At 33.4% G+C, this 25,773-nt stretch overlaps 1 protein-coding gene and 1 long non-coding RNA gene across 2 annotated transcripts in view; one reads left to right on the top strand and one right to left on the bottom strand.

The window, feature by feature from the left end:
- The window catches only part of LOC136832104 (uncharacterized), a 149,920-nt gene that overhangs the window by 19,085 nt on the left and 105,062 nt on the right, over positions 1–25,773 (bottom strand). Inside the window, exons 2-3 of the long non-coding RNA XR_010851054.1 lie at positions 6,274–6,484; positions 2,918–3,112 (exon numbers count right to left, since the gene is read on the bottom strand). This is a non-coding gene — a long non-coding RNA (uncharacterized lncRNA). The remainder of the gene's footprint in view (positions 1–2,917; positions 3,113–6,273; positions 6,485–25,773) is intronic.
- Positions 1–25,773, top strand: part of LOC136832103 (somatostatin receptor type 5-like) — a 71,134-nt gene that overhangs the window by 42,597 nt on the left and 2,764 nt on the right. Inside the window, exons 7-9 of the mRNA XM_067092780.1 lie at positions 2,958–3,121; positions 6,285–6,425; positions 23,021–23,081. Coding sequence (XP_066948881.1) covers positions 2,958–3,121; positions 6,285–6,425; positions 23,021–23,078 — 363 coding nt within the window. The 3' untranslated portion in view covers positions 23,079–23,081. The remainder of the gene's footprint in view (positions 1–2,957; positions 3,122–6,284; positions 6,426–23,020; positions 23,082–25,773) is intronic.

Raw genomic sequence — 25,773 nt, 5'->3', positions numbered from 1 at the left:
TTAATATTTTGAAAGCACTCTAATGTCTGATATTTTATTTATAGATGTCCCTGATGATGTGACAAAAGGTCACGAAACTTAGGATTAAACTATTGTACATGGAATCTGCTTGTTTTCCTGCACCCCGCTCCTTGTAACATGTTGAAAAATTTTCTGTTCTTCTCCTGTATGTATATATATATATATATATATATATATATATATATATATATATATATATATATATATATATATATATATATATATATATATATATATATATATATATATATATATATATATATATATATGCAGAGAGAGAGAGAGAGAGAGAGAGAGAGAGAGAGAGAGAGAGAGAGAGAGAGAGAGAGAGATCAAAGTGAAATGCTGAAAATGCAGACCATTTCGGAAAAAATCAAGACCCAGAATACAAATTAAAATATAAAACCGTACCTTTGAATACATATTATCAATAGTTGATAATCATATGATTATTAATAATTATTATTCCCATTTAAATCGGTCACAAAACTAGCAAAAATTTCACAATCTCGAAAATTACGACTTTAAAAGGCAGGAAATATCATCCCATCGCTAAGAAATGTATTAGACGTCACGCACCTTTTAAATTCCTTCCTTGTTCATGCTAAAACCTACCGTCATGCTATCCTTATACGTAACATCAATTCGCGATCATCAATTCAGCCTTGAACGTCGTCCTAATCATGTGATTAACGAAATCCCTGGCCATAGGTCCATTAGCAATTAATGATTTGCCAAAAGAGGTCATTTTTCACGGGTTCTAATGATTCCAAAATGTACACTTGTGTCTACGTAACACGATACTGGAATATCTATTTACAAATATGTAATTACAGATTTATAGAATAGACCTGTTTAGTTTTTTGAATGGGCATTAGCTGGTATGGCGTTGGTTATGTTACTCTTTTTTATCTGTTAGGTTTAACTGACTTTCGACGTTGGATGTGATTTTGCAATCCTATGTACTTGTCTGTCAATTATCTGAATTAAATTGATTGTCTAATCTGTAGTTTTCTGCATCATTTTCGAAAGACATAATTCATGAATTATCTACAAATTTACCATAACATAAATACAGGCAGGACATACAATAAATTACAATTAATTATAACGTTTTTGCAAACTATTCTCACAGAGAAAATTATATTATAAATCTTTCTCATTATGTCTAATACAAGAAGCAAGGTACAATGAATATTGCCTTTAAATTTATAACAAAAGCAAAACTTAATACATTTATGGCAATATCTTCCTTGTACAAAGGAAGCATTTACATTTCCTGAAAAAATACATTTGTTGATGAACATATTATATATTCTATGAACATATTATATATTCTATTCAACTTAGTCATGAGGTCTTTAAAATATTCTATGTGGCCTTATTAAAAAAGTTTTCAACTGTATGAATATCTTAAAACGCCAACCATTTTTGCTTATTTATTCAGCATGACAGAACATTAAATTCTACGACATACCCGAATAACAAATTATTATTATTATTATTATTATTATTATTATTATTATTATTATTATTATTATTATTATTATTATTATTATTATTATTATTATTATTATTATTATTATTGAGAAGACGAACCCTATTCATATGTAACAAGCTCGCCACAGGAACCACTAATTTGAAATTCAAGCTTCCAAGGAATATTATCATTGTTACTATTATTCAGGCAATAAACCCCTATTCATATGGAACAAGCCCACCGCAGGAGCCACTGACTTGATATTCAAGTTTCCAGAGAATATTATGGATTTCATTTGAAATAAGTAACAGAAGGTAATAGGAAACAGAAAAAAAGAGAGAAATTAAGAAATTAATAAATAAATAGATAAAAATATAAGCAAATTATCAATACACAAGGTTTATCAGTAAAAAGGGGAATTTGTGAATTACACGGGCCATTTTAATAAACGAATTTCACGGGGCGTATCACAGCTGGCTGAAATAAATTAACCCGCTTTTAACCCTAATTCAGATTCATTTGACATCATTCCACCCAACCGGGCAATGAAGTGATTCCTGCTGACATTTCTGTCAATGGTCTTTTAAAAGCTATTTAGGGATTTTTAGGACATCTGTTTTTAAAGAGCGACCTGCATTTTCACGGGACAGTTTGAACGTCAATTGTGTGTGTCAGTCATTTCTGTATTCTAGTTATATGGAAAAAGGTTTAACAAGAAGAATATAGTACAGAGTCTATCCTGTATATAGAATATTTTTTATACAATTCGTATACGACTTTCCTCTCCAGGGGCTAAGAGCCTACATACAATTTTATGTTAATGTCTTATACTATATAGAGATTCGTACTTGCTTGCTGATTTATGTTTCAATAGTTTAACAAGAATATCTACCTGAAAACAATACAGCTGCTCTTCGTTTGAACCGAATGTTTTTTTTTTTTTTACAATTCGTATAAATAATTTTTTTGTCTAGGGGACGCGAGCCCATATGCAATCTTCAGTTTACTTTGAAAACAAACTTCAGGGAGTACGAGCCCATATGCAACTTTCATTTCCTTTGCAAAACAAACTTTAGGGATGCGGGCCCATATAAAATCTTTCTTTTGCTTAAAAACAGATTATTACACAAAAAGATTTAATAAACTGAGGGAGTAAGCGCCCATATGAAATCTTTGACTCATTTTGATAAATGAACTTAGGGAGTACGAACCCAGTTGCAATCTCTAATTTGCACTGAAAACAAACCTTGGGGTACGAGCCTATATACAATCTTTTATCTACTTAAAAACAAAGTTTATTACACCAAAATACATGGTAAAATAATGACAGGCATAGAAAATCCCCTACGGATGTTCCTGAACAAATTAGAATTACTATTAATTTCACACAGGTAGAATAAAATATTCTCTACTCACCTAAATTTCTCCTGTGGTCCCCCACGCCCCCCTCCAACAGATTGCGACGATGCTGTTCATTGTCGTAGTGCTTTTCCTTGTGTGCTGGTCACCTCTTCTGATCACGAATGTCCTCTGGTCCTGGGGGATTCTGCCGTTGTACGATCACCACTCCTTCAACAAGCACCTTTTCAATGCTGTGCATCTTTTGGCGTACTGCAACAGGTAATTGAGTGGTCTTTATTGCTTGTTAAAAACTGTGGGTGCTTTAATGTGGGGTAACAAACGATTAATTGGTCTTTATTGCTTGACAAAACCGTGGGTTTTTTTATGTGGTTTAACAAACAGTTAACTGGTCCTTTGGTCTTTATTGTTTGTTAGAAACTATGGGTCTTTTGATGTGCTGTAACAAACGATTAACTGGTCTTTATTGTTTGAAAAAATGTGGGATATTTGATGTGGTGTAACAAACAGTTAACTGGTCCTTTGGTCTTTATTTTTTGTCAGATACTGTCCGTCTTTTGATGTGGTGTAACAAACCATTAACTGGTCTTATTGGTTGAAAAAGGTTTATTTTTTTAAAAAACTATGGGAGTTTTGATGTGGTTAACAGATTGTTAACTAGTCTATACTATTTTTAAAAATGTCTGCATATTTTAAGGTACGGTAATGGGTCAGTAAGTGGCCCCTTTTGCTTGCTCAAGGCATATTTGAACCATGCACATATTTTTACATTTCTGAATATTTATAATATATATATATATATATATATATATATATATATATATATATATATATATATATATATATATATCTATATATATATATATATGTATGTATGTATATATAATAACATATATATATATATATATATATATATATATATATATATATATATATATATATATCTAACTAAAAGATAAATTAATATATATATATATATATATAAGATTATATTACTTTCATGTTATAATAAAGGGTTAAAAAGTTTAGTCTAACTGGAAAACATGGGTTTTCAAGTCAGTTTGTCAAATTTGTTAGACTTTTTAACAGCATGCAATACTTGGAAATGTTTTAGTTGAATTTTCCAGTATAATATATATATATATATTATATATATATATATATATATATATATATATATATATATATATATATAACAATCAAACTAGATTATTGGCAATGCATGTTATAATAAATGAGGCTTATTCTCCGAAATCACTGAAAGCATCTTAATACCTCCCCAGTACTTGACAGACAGACGTCAAATTGTAGACATTCTTTGGGATTTTATATTGACCTAAATCCTCATGTTTCCTATTGAACGTCAATTGGGTTCATGGGAATTTCTTCTCAGCAAATAGAAATTGTTTACTTCCTCACAATCGTCGGGAATGATATTGGCTTATTGACATTTCATTCATAGCTATGTTGTGCCAAAGTATTGCAGTCTCCCTGGGGATGCTGTGCAATTAGAACCTCAAAAGTTCAAGCGAAGATGCTATGCATTACTACTCTGAAAGAATTCGCCTTGTACCTTAATAATCTATTTATATTTTTATCTGTTTATCTATCAGTTTATTAATTTATCTTTTTTCTTTTCTAATAACCCATCTCTTTTTTCTGTACTTCCTATTATCTTCTGTTAATTCTTATATTCCTATCTGTTAATGTATAATTTTATCCTTTTTCTTTTCAAATAACTGATCTCTTCTTTTTGTATTTCCTATTATCTTCTGTATATCATATTTTTATAATTTAATTCTTTTCTCCTCTAATAACTTCTTTCTTCTTTCTGCATTTAACATTATTTTCTGTTACTTATATTTTTATCTGTTAGTTCATCATTTAATCTTCTTCTGATAACTGGTCTCTTCTTTCAGTATCTCCTATTTCCTTCTGTTGCTTATTTCAAATGAACACCATAATATTCTTTGGAAGCTTGAATTTCTAGGGAATGGACCCTTTGGTGGACTTGTTTCAGATGAACAGGGGTTTTCCTTCTGAATAATAAATAATAATAATAATAATAATAATAATAATAATAATAATAATAATAATAATAATAATAATAATAATAATAGTCTTTGAACCCTGAATTTTAAGTCAATGACCACTGTGTTGGGCTTGTTCCATATGAATAAGGTCCATCTTCTGAATAATAATAATAATAATAATAATAATAATAATAATAATAATAATAACCAGGATTTACATTATACCTGTCTCCTAATACTTCATGGATCTCATTCTTATTACTTGATTTACATGGAGTTTTAGCATTGGTACAGTTAATTTATCACATGAATCTTTGGCCCCACGTAGCTGCATCTGAGATTTCGTTACAGTAATGTCTTTCATGAAAGTGAAGTTTAAAACTTAATATGGTTCGTACATATTATTATTATTATTATTATTATTATTATTATTATTATTATTATTATTATTATTATTATTATTATTATTATTATTGTCCAGCAGATGAACCCTATTCACATAGAACAAGCACACCACAGTGGCCATTGACTTGAAATTCAAGGTTCAAAGACATTATTATTATTATTATTATTATTATTATTATTATTATTATTATTATTATTATTATTATTATTATTATTATTATTATTATTATTATTCAGAAGATGGACCTTATTCATATGGAACAAGCCAACACAGTGGTCATTGACTTAAAATTCAGGGTTCAAAAGACTATTATTATTATTATTTTTATTATTATTATTATCATTATTATTATTATTATTATTATTATTATTATTATTATTATTATTATTATTATTATTATTATTATTATTATTATTCAGAAGACGAACCCTATTCATATGAAACAAGCCCACCACAGGGGCCACTGACTTGAAATTCAAGCTTCCAAAGAATATTACGGTGTTCATGAAAAAGAAGTAATAGAAGGTAACAGGAAATACAGAAAAAAAATATAAGTTACTAGAAAAGAACAAAAATAAATTAAAGAATTAATAAACAAATAGATAAAAATGTAAGTAATTTATTACAAGGATAAGGAGAATTGCTTAGGGTAGTAATGATTTGCATCTTCGCTTGAACTTTCGAGGTTCCAATATTAACAGTCACTTTTCAAAGACAGATTTAGCCATACTTAATGTATAAATATTGTTCTTAATGCACACATATAGCTGTTCTTAATGTGTAGATACATATGTTCTTAATATTTAGATCCAGTTGTTCTTAATGTATTTAGTACATAGATACAGTTGTTTTTAATGCACAGATACAGTTCTGTCTACAGATCTAGGTACATAGCATCTACAGTATATAGTTACCTTGAACCAATGATCTAAGCGATTCTAGATTATAGTCCTTCTATAAGAAGATTCTCTCACCTTCGTTCCAGCTGTATCAATCCTATAGTGTACGGATTCCTGTCCAAGAACTTCAGGGAGAGCTTCTACGCGTCCTTGTGTCCGTGCTTGAGACCTGCCCGTCCTCACATCCGCCAGATGTCTCTCTCTCACACTAGAACCACCTCCTACGGGTGGGTAGCGGTTTTCAGATCTTTTTTTCTTTACTCTACCCCCTGTGATGTGGGGAGTTCTGAAATGATATAAAAAAGGTAAACAGATTGTTTAGCTGTTTGTGTGAACGGGTTTTATTCTACCCATTGTGAGGGTTTTATTCTACCAATTGTGATGTGGGGAGTTCTTCAATAATATAAAAAGGATAAATAGCTTCTTTAGCTAATTGTGTGGACGGGTTTTATTCTACCCATTGGGATGTGGGGAGTTCTGAAATGATATAAAAAGGGTAAACAGATTATTTAGCTAGTTGTGTGGACGGGTTTTATTCTACCCATTGTGATGTGGGGAGTTCTGAAATTATATAAAAAGAGTAAACAGATTATTTAGCTAGATGTGTGGACAGGTTTTATTCTACCCATTGTGATGTGGGGAGATCTGAAATGATATATAAAAAGTTGTGTGGGATTTAAACAGATTATTTAGCTAGATTATTTAGCTAGATGTGGACAGGTTTTATTCTACCAATTGTGAAGTGGGGATTTCTGAAATATATAAAAAAGAGTAAACAGATTATTTAGCTAGATGTGTGGACAGGTTTTATTCTACACCTTGTGATGTGGGAGTTCTGAAATGATATAAAAAGGGTAAACAGATTATTTAGTTCTAAATTATAGTTGATTGTTTAGCAGTTGGGTTTTATTCTACCCATTGTGATGTGGGGAGTTCTGAAATGATATAAAAAGAGTAAACATATTATTTAGCTAGTTGTGTGGACAGGTTTTATTCTACCCATTGTGATGTGGGGAGTTCTGAAATGATATAAAAAGGGTAAACAGATTGTTTAGCTAGTTTTAGTTTTTATTCTCCCATTGTGATGTGGGGAGTTCTGAAATGATATAAAAGGGTAAAACATTTTGTTTAGCTAGTTGTGTGACGGGTTTCATTCTGCCCATTGTGATGTGGGGAGTTCTCAAATGATATAAAGGGGAGTTTAGCTAGTTGTGTGGACGGATTTGATTCTACCCTGTGACATGGGGAGTTCTGAAATGATATAAAAGGGTAAACAGATTATTTAGCTAGATGTGTGGACAGGTTTTATTCTACCCATTGTGATGTGGGGGAGTTCTGAAATGATATAAAAGGGTAAACAGAAGATGTGTGAACGGGTTTTATTCTACCCCTTGTGACATGGGGGAGTTCTGAAATTATATAAAGGGTAAACAGATTGTTTAGCTAGTTGTGTGGACAGGTTTTATTCTAACCATTGTGATGTGGGGGAGTTCTGAAATGATATAAAAAGGGTAAAAGATTGTTTAGCTAGATGTGTGGGCGGGTTTTAACCCATTGTGATGTGGGGAGTTCTTAATGATATAAAAGGGGTAAACAGATTATTTAGCTAGTTGTGTGGACAGATTTATTCCACCCATTGTGACATGGGAGTTCTGAAATGATATAAAAGGGTAAACAGATTGTTTAGCTAGTTTGTGGCGGGTTTTATTCTACCCATTGTGTGTGGGAGTTCTGAAATGATATAAAAAGGGTAAACAGATTGTTTAGCTAGTTGTATGATTTTATTCTACCCATTGTGATGTGGGGAGTTTGAAATGATATCTAAACAGATTGTTTAGCTAGTTGTGTGGATTGGTTTACACCCATTGTGATGTGGGGAGTTCTGAAATGATATAAAAAGGGTAAGCAGATTGTTTAGCTAGTTGTGTGGACAGGGTTTTATTCCTACCACTGTGATGTGGGGAGTTCTGAAAATGATATAAAAAGGGTAAACAGATTTTAGCTAGATGTGTGGACGGGTTTTATTCTACCCTTGTGATGTGGGAGTTCTGAAATGATATAAAAGGTAAACAGATTGTTTAGCTAGTTGTGTGGACGGGTTTTATTATTGTGATGTGGGGAGTTCTGAAATTATATATGAAAAGGGTAAACAGATTATTTAGCTAGATGTGTGGACGGGTTTTATTTACCTTGTGATGTGGGAGTTCTGAAATGATATAAAAAGGGTAAACAGATTATTTAGCTAGTTGTGTGGACAGGTTTTATTCTACCCCATTGTGATGATATGGGGAGTTTAGCTAGTAGTGTGGACAGGTTTTAAATTGATGTGGGGAGTTCTTAGATGATATGAAAGGGTAAACAGATTATTTAGCTAGATGTGTGGATGAGTTCTGAAATGATATAAAAGGGTAAACAGATTATTTAGCTAGTTGTGTGGACGGGTTTTATTTTACCCTTGCTTGATGTGGGGAGTTCTGAAATTATAAAGGGTAAACAATCGTTTTAGCTAGTTGTGGACTTGAAATGATATAAGAAGGGTTTTATTTTAGCCAGACATTTGTTTTTTCTACCCATTGTGATTGGGGAGTTTGAAATTATATAAAACGGTAAGCAGATTGTTTAGCTGATGGTGTGGACGGGTTTTATTCTACCCATTGTGATGTGGGGAGTTCTGAAATGATATAAAAAGGGTAAACAGATTATTTTATTTAGCGGTTTTTTTAGTTGTGTGGGGAGTTCTGAAATTATATAAAAACGGTTTTATTCTACCCATTGTGATGGGGAGTTCTGAAATGATATAAAAAGGGTAAACAGATTATTTTAGCTAGATTGTTTGTGTGGACGGGACCCAGGTTTATTTAGCAGACGTGTGTGGACGGTTTTTTTCACCATTGTGATGGGGGAGTTCTGAAATTATATAAAACGGTAAACAGATTGTTTAGCTGCTGTGTGGATTCTTTATTCACCATTGTGATGTGGGGAGTTCTGAAATGATATGAAAAGGGTAAACAGATTATTTAGCTAGATGTGGACGGGTCAACCCATTGTGATGTAGGGGAGTTTGAAATGATATAAAAGGGTAAAACATATTATTGGGAGTTCTGAATGATATAAAAGGGTAAACAGATTATTTAGCTGTTGTGGACAGGTTTTTATTCTACCCATTGTGATGGGAGTTCTGAAATTGATATAAAAAGGATGTGTAAACAGATTAATTGTTTAGCTGGCTGTGGACGGGGTTTTATTCTATCCATTGTGATTGGGGAGTTCTTGGGGAAATGATAAAAAGAGATATAAAACATATTATTTAGGCTACCCAGATGTGTGGTTACAGATTGTTTATTATTGTGTGGACCCCATTGTGATGTGGGCTAGAGAGACGGGTTTTATTCTACCCTGGGAGTTCTGAAATGATATAAAAGGGTAAACAGATGTAGGAGTTTAGCTAGGTTTACTACCCATTGTGATGTAGGGAGACATAAAAGGGGTTTTATTCTACACTTTGGTGATGTGGGGAGTTCTGAAATGATATAAAAAGGGCAGTAGATTGTTTAGCTGGTTGTGTGGACGGGTTTTATTCACCCATTTGGGAGTGATGATAAAAGGTAAAACAAATTATTTAGCTAGATGTGGACGGGTTTTATTCTACCCATTCTTGAAATGATATAAAAGGGTAAAAGAAAAGGAGTTCTGAAATGATATAAAAAGGGTAAACAGATTATTTAGCTAGATGTGGAAACAGATTGGGAGTTTAGCTAGTTGTGTGGACGGGTTTTATTCTACCCATTGTGATGTGGGGAGTTCTGAAATGATATAAAACGGGTAAACAGATTATTTAGCTAGTTTGTGGACGTGGTTTTATTCTACCCATTGTGATGTGGGGAGTTCTGAAATGATATAAAAAGGGTAAACAGATTGTTTAGCTAGATTGTTTTGTGTGGACAGGGTTTTATTCTACCCATTGTGATATGGGGAGTTCTGAGAATATTTAGCTAGAAGGGGTTTTATTCTACCCTGTGATGGGGAGTTCTGAATGATATAAAAGGGTAAACAGATTGTTTAGATAGTAGATGTGTGGACGGGGACCCATTGTGATGTGGGGGGAGTTCTGAAATTATATAAAAGGGTAAAAGATTGTTTTAGCTAGTTGTGTGGACGGGTTTTATTCTACCCATTGTGATGGGGAGTTCTGAAAATGATATGAAGCAGTAAACAGATTGTTTAGCTAGATGTGTGGACGGGTTTTATTCTACCCATTGTGATGTGGGGAGTTCTAAATGATAAATAGGGTAAACAGATTGTTTGGCTAGTTGTGTGACAGGTTTTATTCTACCCCTTGTGATGTGGGAGTTCTGAAATGATATAAAAAACAGATTTATTTAACAGTTGTGTTGTTTAACCCATTGTGGTGTGGGAGTTCTGTGATATAAAAAGGTAAAACAGATTGTTTAGCTATTGTTGGACGGGGTTTTTCTACCCTTGTGATGTGGGGAGTTCTTGAATGATATGAAAAGGGTAACAGATTTGTTTAGCTAGATGTGTGGACGGGGTTTTATTCTACCCTTGTGATGTGGGGAGTTCTGAAATGATATAAAAAGGGTAAACAGATTGTTTAGCTAGCCAGATGTGGACCAGGTTTTATTCTACCCATTCTGATGTGGGAGTTCTGAATGATATAAAAGTGGGTAAACAGATTATTTAGCTAGATGTGTGGACGGGGTTTTATTCTACCCTTGTGATGTGTTCTGGATATGAAAAGGAGATTATTTTCAGATGTGTGATTTGTTTTATTTGTGATGTGGGGGAGTCTAATTTCTTGTGATGATGGGAGTTCTGAAAATATGAGGGTAAACAGATTATTTAGCTAGATGTGTGGACGGGTTTTTTTATTTTCTGAAATGATATAAAAGAGGTAAACAGATTATTTAGCTGGGGAGTTTTTCTACCCTGATGATAGTTAAAAGTGCTCTATAAAACAGTAAACAGATTATTTAGCTGATGGTGTGGACAGGTTTTATTCTACCCATTGTGATGTGGGGGAGTTCTGAAATGATATGGTAAACAGTTGTTTAGCAGATTATTGTGGACGAGTTTATTCTAAGACCTTGTGATGTGAGGAGTTTGAAATGATATAAAAGGGTAAACAGATTATTTAGCTAAGATGTGTGACGGGGTTTCTACCCTTGTGATGTGGGGGAGTTCTGAAATGATATAAAAAAGGGTAAAACAGATTATTTAGCTGGTTGTGTGGACAGGTTTTTTATTCTACCCATTGTGATGGGAGTTGAAATGATATGAAAAGGGTAAACAGAATTATTTAGCTAGACGTGGATCGGGTTTTTTCTACCCATTGTGATGGGGAGTTCTGAAATTATATGTAAAACGGTAAACAGATTATTTAGCTAGATGGTGGACGGGTTTTATTCTACCCATTGTGATGTGGGGAGTTCTGAAATGATATAAAAGGGTAAACAGATTATTTACAGATTGGACGGGTTTTTCACCCTAATTGTGTGGGAGTTTTAAATTATGATGTAGAGTTCTGAGAATGATAAAAACGGTAAACAGATTGTTTAGCTGATGGTGTGATTTGGTTTTATTCTACCCCTTGTGATGTGAGTTCTAAAATGATATAAAAGGGTAAACAGATTATTTAGCTAGACGCTAGACGGGGGGTTTTTCACCCATTGTGATGTAGGGAGTTCTGAAATTATATAAAAGATAAACAGATTTGTTTTAGCTGATAGTGGTGTGGACGGGTTTATTCAACCATTGTGATGTGGGAGTTCTGAAATGATATAAAAGGGTAAACAGATTATTTTAGCTGGTTGTGTGGACAGGTTTTTACCCATTGTGATGTGGGAGTCTGAAATTATATAAAACGGTAAACAGATTGTTTAGCTGGTTGTGTGGACGGGTGACGTGATGTGGGAGTTCTGAATGATATAAACAGAATAAAGATGTGTGGACGGTTTTATTCACCCATTGTGATGTGGGACAGAATATTTAGCTAGATGTGTGGACGGGTTTTATTCAACCCATTGTGATGTGGGGGAGTTCTGAAATGATATAAAAGGGTAAACAGATTATTTAGCTAGATGTGTGGACGGGGTTTATTCTACCCCATTGTGATGTGGGGGAGTTCTGAAATGATAAAAAGCGGTAAACAGAATATTTAGCTAGATGTGTGGACCCAGGTTTTATTCTACCCATTGTGATGTGGGGAGTTCAAAATGATATAAAAAGGTAAAAACAGATTGGTTTTGGTTTATGGGCTAATTATGTGCTCACCATTGTGATGTGGGGAGTTTTGGAACGAATATAAAAAGGGTAAACCATTGTTTTATTCTGATGTGATGTGGGGAGTTCTGAAATGATATAAAAAGGGTAAACAGATACTGGCTGGTTGTGTGGACGGGTTTCACAAACGATATAAAGGAGTAAACAAATTGTTAGCTAGATGTGGGAGTACCCATTTGAAATGATATGATATAAAGGAGTAAACAGATTGTTTAGCTAGATGTCAGGGACGGGTTTTATTCTACCCCTTGTGATGTGGGGTTCTGAAATGATATAAAAGGGTAAACAAATTATTTAGCTAGATGTGTGGACGGGTTTTATTACCATTGTGATGTAGGGAGTTCTGAATGATATAAAAGGGTAAAAACAGATTGTTTAGTCTAGATGTGTGGACAGGTTTCTTCTACCCCTTGTGATGTAGGGAGTTCTGAAACGATATAAAAGGGTAAACAAATTTAGCTAGATTGTTGGACGGGTTTTATTCCTACCCATTGTGATGTAGGAGTTCTGAAATGATAAAAAGGTAAAAAGATTTGTTTTAGTTGTGTCGGGTTTTATTCTTACCCCTTGTGATGTGGGAGTTCTGAAATGATATAAAAGGGTAAACAGATTGTTTAGTTTTGGCTGTTGTGTTGGTTTTATTCTACCCATTGTGATGTGGGGAGTTCTGAAACGATATAAAAAGGGTAAACAAATTATTTAGCTAGATGTGTGGACGGGTTTTATTCTACCCATTGTGATGTAGGGAGTTCTGAAATGATATAAAAGGGTAAACAGATTGTTTAGCTGTTGTGTTGTGGACGGGTTTTATTCTACCCCTTGTGATGTGGGAGTTCTGAAATGATATAAAAAGGGTGAAACAGGATTATTTACCGTGGGGAGCTAGATGTGGACTGGTTTTATTCTACCCATTGTGATGTGGGAGTTCTGAAACGATATAAAAGGGTAAAAAGATTATTTAAGATGTGTGACGGGTTTCGCCCACAGATTGTTTGGGAGCTGAAACGATATGTGCTGGTAAACAAATTATTTAGCTAGATGTGTGACAGGTTTATTCTACCCATTGTGATGGGGAGTTCTGAAATGGGGATATAAAAAGGGTAAACAGATTATTTAGCTAGATGTGTGGATTTGGTTTTATTCTACACTTGTGATGTGGGGAGTTCTGAAATGATATAAAAAGGTAAACAGATTGTTTAGCTGTTTGTGTGAACGGATTTTATTCTACCCATTGTGATGGGGGAGTTCTGAAATGATATAAAAGGGTAAACAGATTGTTTAGCTGGTTTGTGGACGGGTTTTATCTACCCATTGTGATGTGGAGGGCAAATAGATTATTTATTAGATGTGTGACGGGTTTTATTCCCACCCATTGTGATGTGGGGAGTTCTAAATTATAAAAGGCTAGATGTGGATAGGTGGGAAAAATGATATAAAAGGGGTAAACAGATTATTTAGCTAGTTGTGTGAGACGGGTTTTATTCCCCTTGTGATGTGGGGAGTTCTGAAATGATATAAAAAGAGTAAAACAGGTAAACAGATGTGTTTAGCTATTCCTACACCTTTGTGATGTGGGGAGTTCTGAATGATATGTGGGTTTATTTACCCATTGTGACGGGATGTGGGGAGTTCTGAAACGATAAAAAAGTTAGTTGGTAAACATATTATTATTTAGCTAGTTGTGTGGACGGGTTTATTCTACCCATTGTGATGGGAGTTCTGAAATGATATAAAAGGGTAAAAGATTGTTTAGATTGGACGGGGTTTTCTAGTGATGTGGGAGTTCTGCAGAAATGATATGAAAGAGTAAAACAGATTATTTAGCTAGATGTGTGGATGGGTTTTATTCTACCCCTTGTGATGTGGGGAGTTCTGAAATGATATAAAAAAAGGTAAACAGATTATTTAGCTAGATGTGACAGGGTTTTATTCACACATTGTGATGTAGGGAGTTCTGAAATGACAGATTATTTAGCTAGTTTTACGGGGGTTTTATTCTACCCATTGTGATGTGGGAGTTCTGAAATGATATAAAAGGGTAAACAGATTGTTTTAGCTAGTTGTGTGGACGGGGTTTTATTCTGAAATGATATAAAACCCTAGATTGTGATGTGGGGAGTTCTGAAATGATATAAAAGGGAAAACAGATTATTTAGCTAGATGTGATATGGACGGTTTTATTCTACCCATTGTGATGTGGGGAGTTCTGAAATGATATAAAAGGGTAAACAGATTATTTAGCTAGATTGTGGACAGGTTTTTCTACCCCTTGTGACATGGGGAGTTCTGAAATGATATGTAAACAGATTGTTTAGCTGGTTGTGTGGACGGGTTTTATTCTACCCATTGTGATGTGGGGAGTTCTGAAATGATATAAAAAGGGTAAACAGATTATTTAGCTAGATGTGTGGACGGGTTTTATTCTACCCCTTGTGATGTGGGGAGTTCTGAAATGATATAAAAAGGGTAAACAGATTGTTTAGCTAGTTGTGTGGACGGGTTTTATTCTACCCATTGTGACATGATGGGAGTTTTATTCTAACCCAGGGAGTTCTGAAAATATAAAAGGATAAACAGATTGTTTAGCTAATTGTGTGGGGTTTTATTCTACCCATTGTGATGTGGGGAGTTCTGAAATGATATAAAAAGGGTAAACAGATTGTTTAGCTAGTTGTGTGGACGGGGTTTTATTCTACCCATTGTGATGTGGGGAGTTTAAACAGATTGTTTAGCTAGTTGTGTGGACAGGTTTTATTCTACCCATTGTGATTGGGGAGTTCTGAAATGATATAAAAGGGTAAACAGATTGTTTAGCTAGTTGTGTGGACGGGTTTTATTCAACCATTGTGATGGGAGTTCTGAAATGATATAAAAGGTAAACAGATTGTTTAGCTAGTTGTGTGGACGGGTTTTATTCTACCCCTTGTGATGTGGGGAGTTCTGAAATGATATAAAAAGGGTAAACAGATTGTTTAGCTAGTTGTGTGGACGGGTTTTATTCTACCCATTGTGATGTGGGGAGTTCTGAAATGATATGTAAACAGATTATTTAGCTAGTTGTGTGGAGTCTACCCATTGTGAAGGGAGTTCTTAAATTATATAAAAGGGTAAACAGATTATTTAGCTAGATGTGTGGACAGTTTTATTCTACCCCCTTGTGATGTGGGGATTCTGAAAATGATATAAAAAGGGTAAACAGATTTTTAGCTAGTTGTGTTGGGGGTTTATTCTACCCATTGTGATGTGGTAAACAGATTGTTTAGCTAGTTGTGTGGACAGGTTTTATTCTACCCATTGTGATGGGGGAGTTCTGAAATGATATAAAAAGATAAACAGAATGAGATTTGTGTGGACAGGTTTTATTCTACCCATTGTGATGTGGGGAGTTCTGAAATGATATAAAAAGGGTAAACAGATTGTTTAGCTAGTTGTGTGGACGGGTTTTATTCTACCCATTGTGATGTGGGGAGTTCTGAAATGATATAAAAAGGGTAAACAGATTGTTTAGCTAGTTGTGTGGACGGGTTTTATTCTACCCATGGGAGTTCTGAAATGATATGATAAACAGATTGTTTCTAGTTGTGGACAGGTTTTATTCTACCCATTGTGATGTGGGGAGTTCTGAAATGACATGAAAAGGGTAAACAGATTATTTAGCTAGATGTGTGGACGGGTTGATTGGGGAGTTCTGAAATGATATCTACCCAGATTATTTAGCTAGTTGTGTGGACGGATTTTATTCTACCCATTGTGACATGGGAGTCTGAAATGATATAAAGGGTAAACAGATTGTTTAGCTAGTTGTGTGGACAGGTTTTATTCTACCCCTTGTGATGAAGGTTCTGAAATGATATAAAAAGGGTAAACAGATTGTTTAGCTAAACAGTTTTATTCTACCCCATTTAGTTCTCAAATGATATGTGATGGAGCGGTGTGGACGGGTTTATTCTACCCATTGTGATGTGGGGAGTTCTGAAATGATATAAAAAGGGTAAACAGATTGTTTAGCTAGGTTTTATTCTACCCCTTGTGACATGGAGTTCGGATAAACAGATTGTTTTAGTTGTGTGGACGGGTTTTATTCTAACCATTGTGATGTGGGGAGTTCTGAAATGATATAAAAAGGGTAAACAGATTATTTAGCTAGATGTGTGGACGGGTTTTATTCTACCCATTGTGATGTGGGGAGTTCTGAAATGATATAAAAAGGGTAAACAGATTGTTTAGCTAATTGTGTGGACGGGTTTTATTCTACCCCTTGTGATGTGGGGAGTTCTGAAATGATATAAAAAGGGTAAACAGATTGTTTAGCTAGTTTTAGGTTTTATTCTACCCATTGTGATATGTGGGAGTTCTGAAAGTTCTAAAATGATATAAAAAGGGTAAACAGATTATTTAGCTAGTTGTGTGGACGGGATGTGTGGACAGATTGTTTAGCTGAGTTGTACAGGTTTTATTCTACCCATTGTGATAGTTCTGAAATGATATAAAAAGGGTAAACAGATTGTTTAGCTGTTGTGACGGGTTTTATTCTACCCATTGTGATGGGGAGTTCTGAAATGATATAAAAGGGTAAACAGATTATTTAGCTAGATGTGTGGACAGGTTTATTTACCCATTGTGATTAGTTCTAGATGTAGGGTAAACAGATTATTTAGCGGGTTTTATTCTACCCCTTGTGATGTGGGAGTTCTGAAATGATATAAAAGGGTAAATTGTGTGGACAGGTTTTATTCTACCCATTGTGATGGGGGAGTTCTGAAATGATATAAAAAGGGTAAACAGATGGACAGGTTTATTCTGGGGAGTTCTGAAATGATATAAAAAGGGTAAACAGATTATTTAGCTAGTTGTGTGGACAGGTTTTATTCTACCCATTGTGATGTGGGAGTTCTGAAATGATATAAAAGGGTAAACAGATTGTTTAGCTAGTTGTGTGGACAGGTTTTATTCTACCCCATTGTGATGTGGGAGTTCTGAAATGATTGTAAACAGATGCTAGATGTGGGACGGGTTTTATTTCTGAAAGTTCTGAAATGATAAAAAAGGGTAAACAGATTATTTAGCTAGATGTGTGATGTGGGGGTTTTATTCTACCCATTGTGATGTGGGGAGTTCTGAAATTGATATAAAATTGGGTAAAACAGATTAAATAGCAGATTGTTTAGATGTGTGGACGGGTTTTATTCTACCCCTTGTGATGTGGGGAGTTCTGAAATGATATAAAAAGGGTAAACAGATTGTTTAGCTAGATGTGTGGACGGGTTTTATTCTACCCATTGTGATGTGGGGAGTTCTGAAATGATATAAAAAGGGTAAACAGATTGTTTAGCTAGTTGTGTGGACGGGTTTTATTCTACCCATTGTGATGTGGGGAGTTCTGAAATGATATGAAAAGGGTAAACAGATTATTTAGCTAGATGTGTGGACGGGTTTTATTCTACCCCTTGTGATGTGGGGAGTTCTGAAATGATATAAAAAGGGTAAACAGATTATTTAGCTAGTTGTGTGGACGGGTTTTATTCTACCCATTGTGATGTAGGGAGTTCTGAAATGATATAAAAAGGGTAAACAGATTGTTTAGCTAGTTGTGTGGACAGGTTTTATTCTACCCCCTTGTGATGTAGGGAGTTCTGAAATGATATAAAAAGGGTAAACAGATTGTTTAGCTGGGGAGTTCTGTGATATGGTAAACAGATTGTTTTATGTGTGGACAGGTTTTATTCTACCCCTTGTGATGTGAAATGGGTAAACAGATTGTTTCTGATTGTGAAGGTTCGATATAAAAAGGGTAAACAGATTATTTAGCTAGATGTGTGGACAGGTTTTATTCTACCCCTTGTGATGTGGGAGTTCTGAAATGATATAAAAGGGTAAACAGATTATTTAGCTAGATGTGTGGACGGGTTTTATTAGGTTCTACCCCCTTGTGATGTGGGGGAGTTCTGAAATGATATAAAAGGGTAAACAGATTGTTTAGCTAGATGTGTGGACGGGGTTTTATTCTACCTTGTGATGTGGGAGTTCTGAAACGATATTAAACAGATTATTTAGCTAGATGTGTGGACGGGTTTTATTCTACCCATTGTGATGTGGGAGTTCTGAAATGATATAAAAGGGTAAACAGATTATTTAGCTAGATGTGTGGACAGGTTTTATTCTACCCTTGTGATGTAGGGAGTTCTGGTAAACAGATTGTTTAGCTGTTGTGTGGACCAGGTTTTATTCTACCCATTGTGATGTGGGGAGTTCTGAAATGATATAAAAAGGGTAAACAGATTATTTAGCTAGATGTGTGGACGGGTTTTATTCTACCCCTTGTGATGTGGGGAGTTCTGAAATGATATAAAAAGGGTAAACAGATTATTTAGCTAGATGTGTGGACGGGTTTTATTCTACCCCTTGTGATGTGGGGAGTTCTGGAAATGATAAAAAGGGTAAACAGATTGTTTAGCTATGTGTGGACAGGTTTTATTCTACCCCTTGTGATGTGGGGAGTTCTGAAATGATATAAAGGGTAAACAGATTATTTAGCTAGATGTGTGGACAGGTTTTATTCTACCCCTTGTGATGTGGGGAGTTCTGAAACGATATAAAAAAGGGTATTATTTAGCTAGATGTGTGGAAGGTTTTATTCTACCCCTTGTGATGTGGGAGTTCTGAAATGATATAAAAGGTAAACAGATTGTTTAGCTGTTGTGTGGACAGGTTTTATTCTACCCATTGTGATGTGGGAGTTCTGAAACGATATAAAAAGGGTAAACAGATTGTTTAGCTAGATGTGTGGACAGGTTTTATTCTACCATTGTGATGTGATATAAAAGGGTAAACAGATTGTTTAGCTAGAAACAGGTTTATTCTACCCCTTGTGATGATGTGGGGAGTTCTGAAACGATATAAAAGGTAAACAGATTGTTTAGCTAGATGTGTGGACAGGTTTATTCTACCCCTTGTGATGTGGGAGTTCTGAAATGATTGTAAACAGATTGTTTAGCTAGGTTTTATTCTACCTATTGTGATGTGGGGGAGTTCTGAAATGATATAAAAGGGTAAACAGATTGTTTAGCTAGATGTGGACAGGTTTTATTCTACCCCTTGTGATGTGGGAGTTCTGAAATGATATAAAAGGGTAAACAGATTGTTTAGCTAGTTGTGTGGACAGGTTTTATTCTACCTATTGTGATGTGGGAGTTCTGAAATGATATAAAAGGGTAAACAGATTGTTTAGCTAGTTGTGTGGACGGGTTTTAACCCAGTTCTGAAACGATATTAAACAGATTATTTAGCTAGATGTGTGGACAGGTTTTATTCTACCCCTTGTGATGTGGGGAGTTCTGAAATGATATAAAAGGGTAAACAGATTGTTTAGCTAGATGTGTGGACGGGTTTTATTCTACCCTTGTGATGTGGGAGTTCTGAAATGATATAAAAAAGGGTAAACAGATTGTTTAGCTAGATGTGTGGACTGGTTTTATTCTACCTATTGTGATGTGGGGAGTTCTGAAATGATATAAAAAGGGTAAACAGATTGTTTAGCTAAACAGGTTTTATTCTACCCCTTGTGATTGGGGAGTTCTGAAACGATATAAAAGGGTAAACAGATTATTTAGCTGATGTGTGGACGGGGTTTATTCTACCCCTTGTGATGTGGGAGTTCTGAAACGATATAAAAGATTGGTAAACAGATTAACAGATTGGACAGGTTTTAGCTTGTGATGGGGAGTTCAGGTTTTATTCTACCCTTGTGATGTGGGGAGTTCTGAAATGATATAAAAAGGGTAAACAGATTGTTTAGCTAGATGTGTGGACGGGTTTTATTCTACCCCTTGTGATGTGGGGAGTTCTGAAACGATATAAAAAGGGTAAACAGATTATTTAGCTAGATGTGTGGACGGGTTTTATTCTACCCCTTGTGATGTGGGGAGTTCTGAAATGATATAAAAAGGGTAAACAGATTGTTTAGCTGTTGTGTGGACGGGTTTTATTCTACCCCTTGTGATGTGGGGAGTTCTGAAACGATATAAAAAGGGTAAACAGATTATTTAGCTAGATGTGTGGACTGGTTTTATTCTACCTATTGTGATGTGGGGAGTTCTGAAATGATATAAAAGGGTAAACAGATTGTTTAGCTGTTGTGTGGACCCCTTGTGATGTGGGAGTTCTGTTTTAAACAGATTGTTTAGCTAGTTGTGTGGACGAGTTTTATTCTACCTTGTGATGTGGGGAGTTCTGAAACGATATAAAAGGGTAAACAGATTGTTTAGCTAGATGTGTGGACGGGTTTTATTCTCTGTGATGATGTGGGAGTTCCGATATAAAAAGGGTAAACAGATTATTTAGCTGTGTGGACAGGTTTTATTCTACCCCCTTGTGATGGGGAGTTCTGAAACGATATAAAAAGGGTAAACAGATTATTTAGCTAGATGTGTGGACGGGTTTTATTCTACCCCTTGTGATGTGGGGAGTTCTGAAATGATATAAAAAGGGTAAACAGATTGTTTAGCTAGATGTGTGGACAGGTTTTATTCTACCTATTGTGATGTGGGGAGTTCTGAAATGATATAAAAAGGGTAAACAGATTGTTTAGCTAGTTGTGTGGACGGGTTTTATTCTACCCATTGTGACATAAAAGGGGGAGTTCTGAAATGATATAAAAGGAGGGTAAACAGATTGATTGTGTGTAAACAGGTGTTTATTCTACCCCTTGTGACATGATATAAAAAGGGGATTGTTTTCTGAAATACCCCCTTGTGACATGGGGAGTTCTGAAATGATATAAAAAAGATAAACAGATTGTTTAGCTAGCTGTGTGGAGTGGTTTTATTCTATCTTGTGTGATGTGGGGAGTTCTGAAATTATATAAATAAGACGGAAAATCATTATTTTGTTGTGGGGAGTTCTTATTGTTTCTCATACTATTAACTGGACTCATTTATCATATAATAAAGATAACACATATTTAAGGTAAAAAATATGTATATCCTATGGTTTGGGGTAGGTACTGTTCCTCATACTACTAACCTGACTTATCATATAATAAAGATAACACATACTTAAACAAGGTAAAACATCTGTAGTATTATTTCCCATATTTAAACAAGATAAAATGTGTATAGCTTTTAAAGAGTAAGTATTGTTTCTCATACTATTAACCTGACTTGTTTATCATCGAATAATGGTAACACATAGTTGAACAAGGTAAATGTTGCAGTATTGTTTCTTCTACTGTTATCTGGTGTGTTTATAATAGGATGATTAACATACTTAAAGTAAAAAATTATAGTAATGTTTCTCGTAATGTTATCTGACATGTTTACCATGGAATAAAGATAACACATACTTAAACAAGGTATGAAAAATGTAGTATGGTTTCTCATATTATTAACCTGATATTTTATCACAGAATAAAGATAACAAATACTTAATCAAGGTATAAAAAATGTAGTGATGTTTCTCATACTGATACATGACATTGTTATCATAGAATAAAGATAACATACTTGAAGTAAAAATTGTATAGCTTTTGTGTGGGGTAGGTATTGTTTATCATGCTCAAACAATGTAGAACTAATACTTAAATAAGATAAAAAAAAATGCATAGCTTGTTGTGTGGGATAGGTACTGTTTCTCATACTTAAATACGGTACAAATTGTATAGCTTGACTCTCATACTGGTACTTGACACGTTTATAATAGAATATGAATATATATAAAACATATTTAACCTATCATCTTTGACGTCTATAAGGTAAAGCAGTTTTGTATAACCTGATGACTCCAGCAAGTATATAAGATCGTATATAAAATTCTGACTCACATCGGGATCGAACCCAGGTCTCTCAAATGAAAGGCCAGGGAGCTACCAACTGACCGAGCACCCTTGCCTTCCATTTGAGAGACCTGGGTTCGATCCCGATGCGAGTGAAACACGTGATTGCGTGTTCATTATTTCCACAGGGCGGTATGTAGCATAAGTTGATGTTTGTGATAATAATAAGAAAGTATACAATTTATAAAAACTTAATAAATAAAAAAGTAAAAACTTGATAAATAAAAAAGTACAAAAAGTATTGAAATTTTATGCTATGACAGAATGAAAGTATAATAAGTATAAAAATTGGAAAAATTATAAAACCTTGACCATTTGACAGATGGAATAAAACCAGGGGTTTGATTCTAACATACAAAAAATGTAAAAAAAAATATTTACAAGCATAAAAAAATATAAAAAGTGTATATCTTGACTACTTGATAGAACGATGGAACAAAACCACGGGTTAGATTCTAACGTATAAAAATGTAAAAAATAATTTAATACTTTACCAAACTCACCTGTAATCATTCTCTACCTGGTATTTAGCTCAATTCGATGTTTCTGATAAATAAAAAATTATAAAAATTATAAAGTCTTGATGGAATAAAACCAGGGATTAGATTCTAACGTACAAAAAATTTAATAAAAATATTTACATTCACAGATGCTGCCAAGCATATCAAACCAGTAATTATCCTTTGTTCACAGGTACAAGGAAAGTTTCCGCATGAGCATAAGGTACCCAGGGAGGGCCACCAATGTCTGAGAGGTAATTATACAATCCGGTTCCCCATAATTGGAAAGTACTTGACAGTATTCAATTTCACTTTGTAGGTTAAGTTCTTGGAATGCGTAATGGTTTCATTTCCAAAGTAATGCTTCCTGGTTTATTAAGTTCAATCTTCAAAAGTAATGTTCTTCGTGTATTTGCCACAATAGAAAATTATTGTTTCTGTAGATAACTTTTATGAATGTTTTCAAAGTGAGTGGGTCTACCTGAAATAGCTAGAATTGGATGGGTGACTATAAGTTTTAATTTGGGAATTTGGATATGTCTATTTGGATATTCAGAATGTGTTTAATATTTATATAATTTATGTATGTGTATATGTATATATATATATATATATATATATATATATATATATATATATATATATATATATATATATATATATATATATATATATATACATACATACATACATAGATTACTAAATATTAAACACATTCTGAATATCCAAATAACACACTCCCAAATTAAAACTTACTATATATATACACATAGATACATACATGAATTACTAAATATTAAACACATTCTGAATATCCAAATAGACACATTTCCCAAATTAAAACTCATAGTCACCCATCCAATTCTAGCTGTTTCAGGTAGACCCACTCACTTTGAAAACATTCATAAGAATGATCTACAGACACAATAATTTTCTATTGTGACAAACACAGGAAGAACATTATATATATATATATATATATATATATATATATATATATATATATATATATATATATATATATATATATATATAATATATAATATATATATAATATATATATATGTATATATGTGTATATGTATATATATGTACGTATATATTCTTATATATATATACATTCATATATATATATATATAAAATATATATATATATATATATATATATATATATATACTGTATATATATATATATATATATATATATATATATATATATATATATATATATATATATATATATATATAAAATGCTCTTAGGCGTGTATATACTGTATATTACCTAAATATCTAAAAATAATAATTGAATGCTTTGAAAAATATGGATTATATCCAATTTTAAAGTGTTTATCTACCCATCGTAAAATTTCTAGCAGAACACAACTGAATAAAATTAAAAATTAAAGGTTAATCCCATATTATACTTATCAGAAAATAAAGATTATGCTACTTTAAAATCTGTAATTTTAATTTTTTTAATCAATGTTATACCTCCAGTGAGAACTACAGAGGTTACGCATAACAGATTCTGCCAAAAGTCTTATTTTAGAAAATCAGAAGAAAATTGAACATACAATAATACACTTGTCACGAAAGCTAATATAACGTGGAAAATAAATGGAAAATATAGTTAATCAACGGATGAAAATCTGGGATGAATAATTTCTTCACTGGCTTGACATTCATCAGGACTTCGATCAAAGTTAGAGGCATTTCTGAAATAGGTGAATTCCTTGAGTTTTATTAATATTTTTTTTTTTTAAAAAGAAGAGATTTTGCTTGAGGGGAAATGAAAGAGAGAGAGAGAGAGAGAGAGAGAGAGAGAGAGAGAGAGAGAGAGAGAGAGAGAGGGGATATTAATTTCCTATCACCAGGTAATCTATATTAGATTATGGCATCGTAAGGCGTACCTGTCTCATTTTTAATGAAAAGAAAGGTGTATGTCGCATTACCATTGCCCCTTGAAATGGAGTTCTGGAATCATTTGGGTCTTGGGACTTTAGTATCCATCTATCTATCTACATACATATGTATATATGTATATATATAATATATACAGTATATATACATATACATATATAAATAGATAGATAGATGGATACTAGAGTCTCAATACTCAAATGATTCCAGAACTTCATTTCAAGGGGCAATGGTATATAGCAATATATATATATATATATATATATATATATATATATATATATATATATATATATATATATATATATATATATATATATATATATATATAATATATATATATATATATATGTATATATATATATGTATACATATGTATATATACATATGTATGTATATATATATATGAAACTGCGAAAAAAAACCAAATTTCATAAGAGTCTTGCCACGAAATGAAATTGTGAAAAAACAAAATAGGTCAAAGAGAAGAGAAAGAATGAATAAAAGAAAAGAAAATCAGGAACAGAAGACTCAACAAAAAGAAGGGACAGACTGTCAAAGTTCGCCGTACAATGGAATAATCGCGTTTCCTTTCATTCAGTCATTTGGATATTGGAAACCGCAAGAGAAGAAGAAGAAGAAGAAGAAGAAGAAGAAGAAGAAGAAGAAGAAGAAGAAGAAGAAGAAGAAGAAGTAAAAGGACGATTTTTGCGTTTCCTTTTATTCAGTCATTTGGTTATTGGAAACAGCGATAGAAGAAGAAGGGATAATTCCTATCTAAACACTGTAGTAGACGAGAACAGATTACATAACACTAAGATTACTAAAATTACATCGATTCGTCTCGTTAGCATTTCACGCATTTTGCTTCAAAATAAATCTGATGTCAACATTTAGGACACCCAAATTTAAACAGTTTTTAATTTAAACCTGTTTTGAAATTACTGAGACTCACAATCCAGAAGTTAAACTGGACTGTGAATCTTTGTAAGTAATGTCAAAACATTTTCAAAATGAAATTGTTTA

This window comes from Macrobrachium rosenbergii, chromosome 49, assembly GCF_040412425.1.
Source record: "Macrobrachium rosenbergii isolate ZJJX-2024 chromosome 49, ASM4041242v1, whole genome shotgun sequence".
Taxonomy (NCBI): Eukaryota; Metazoa; Arthropoda; class Malacostraca; order Decapoda; family Palaemonidae; genus Macrobrachium; species Macrobrachium rosenbergii.
Note: the sequence above shows the minus strand (reverse complement) of the source record. Positions and strands in the feature narration are given on the sequence as shown.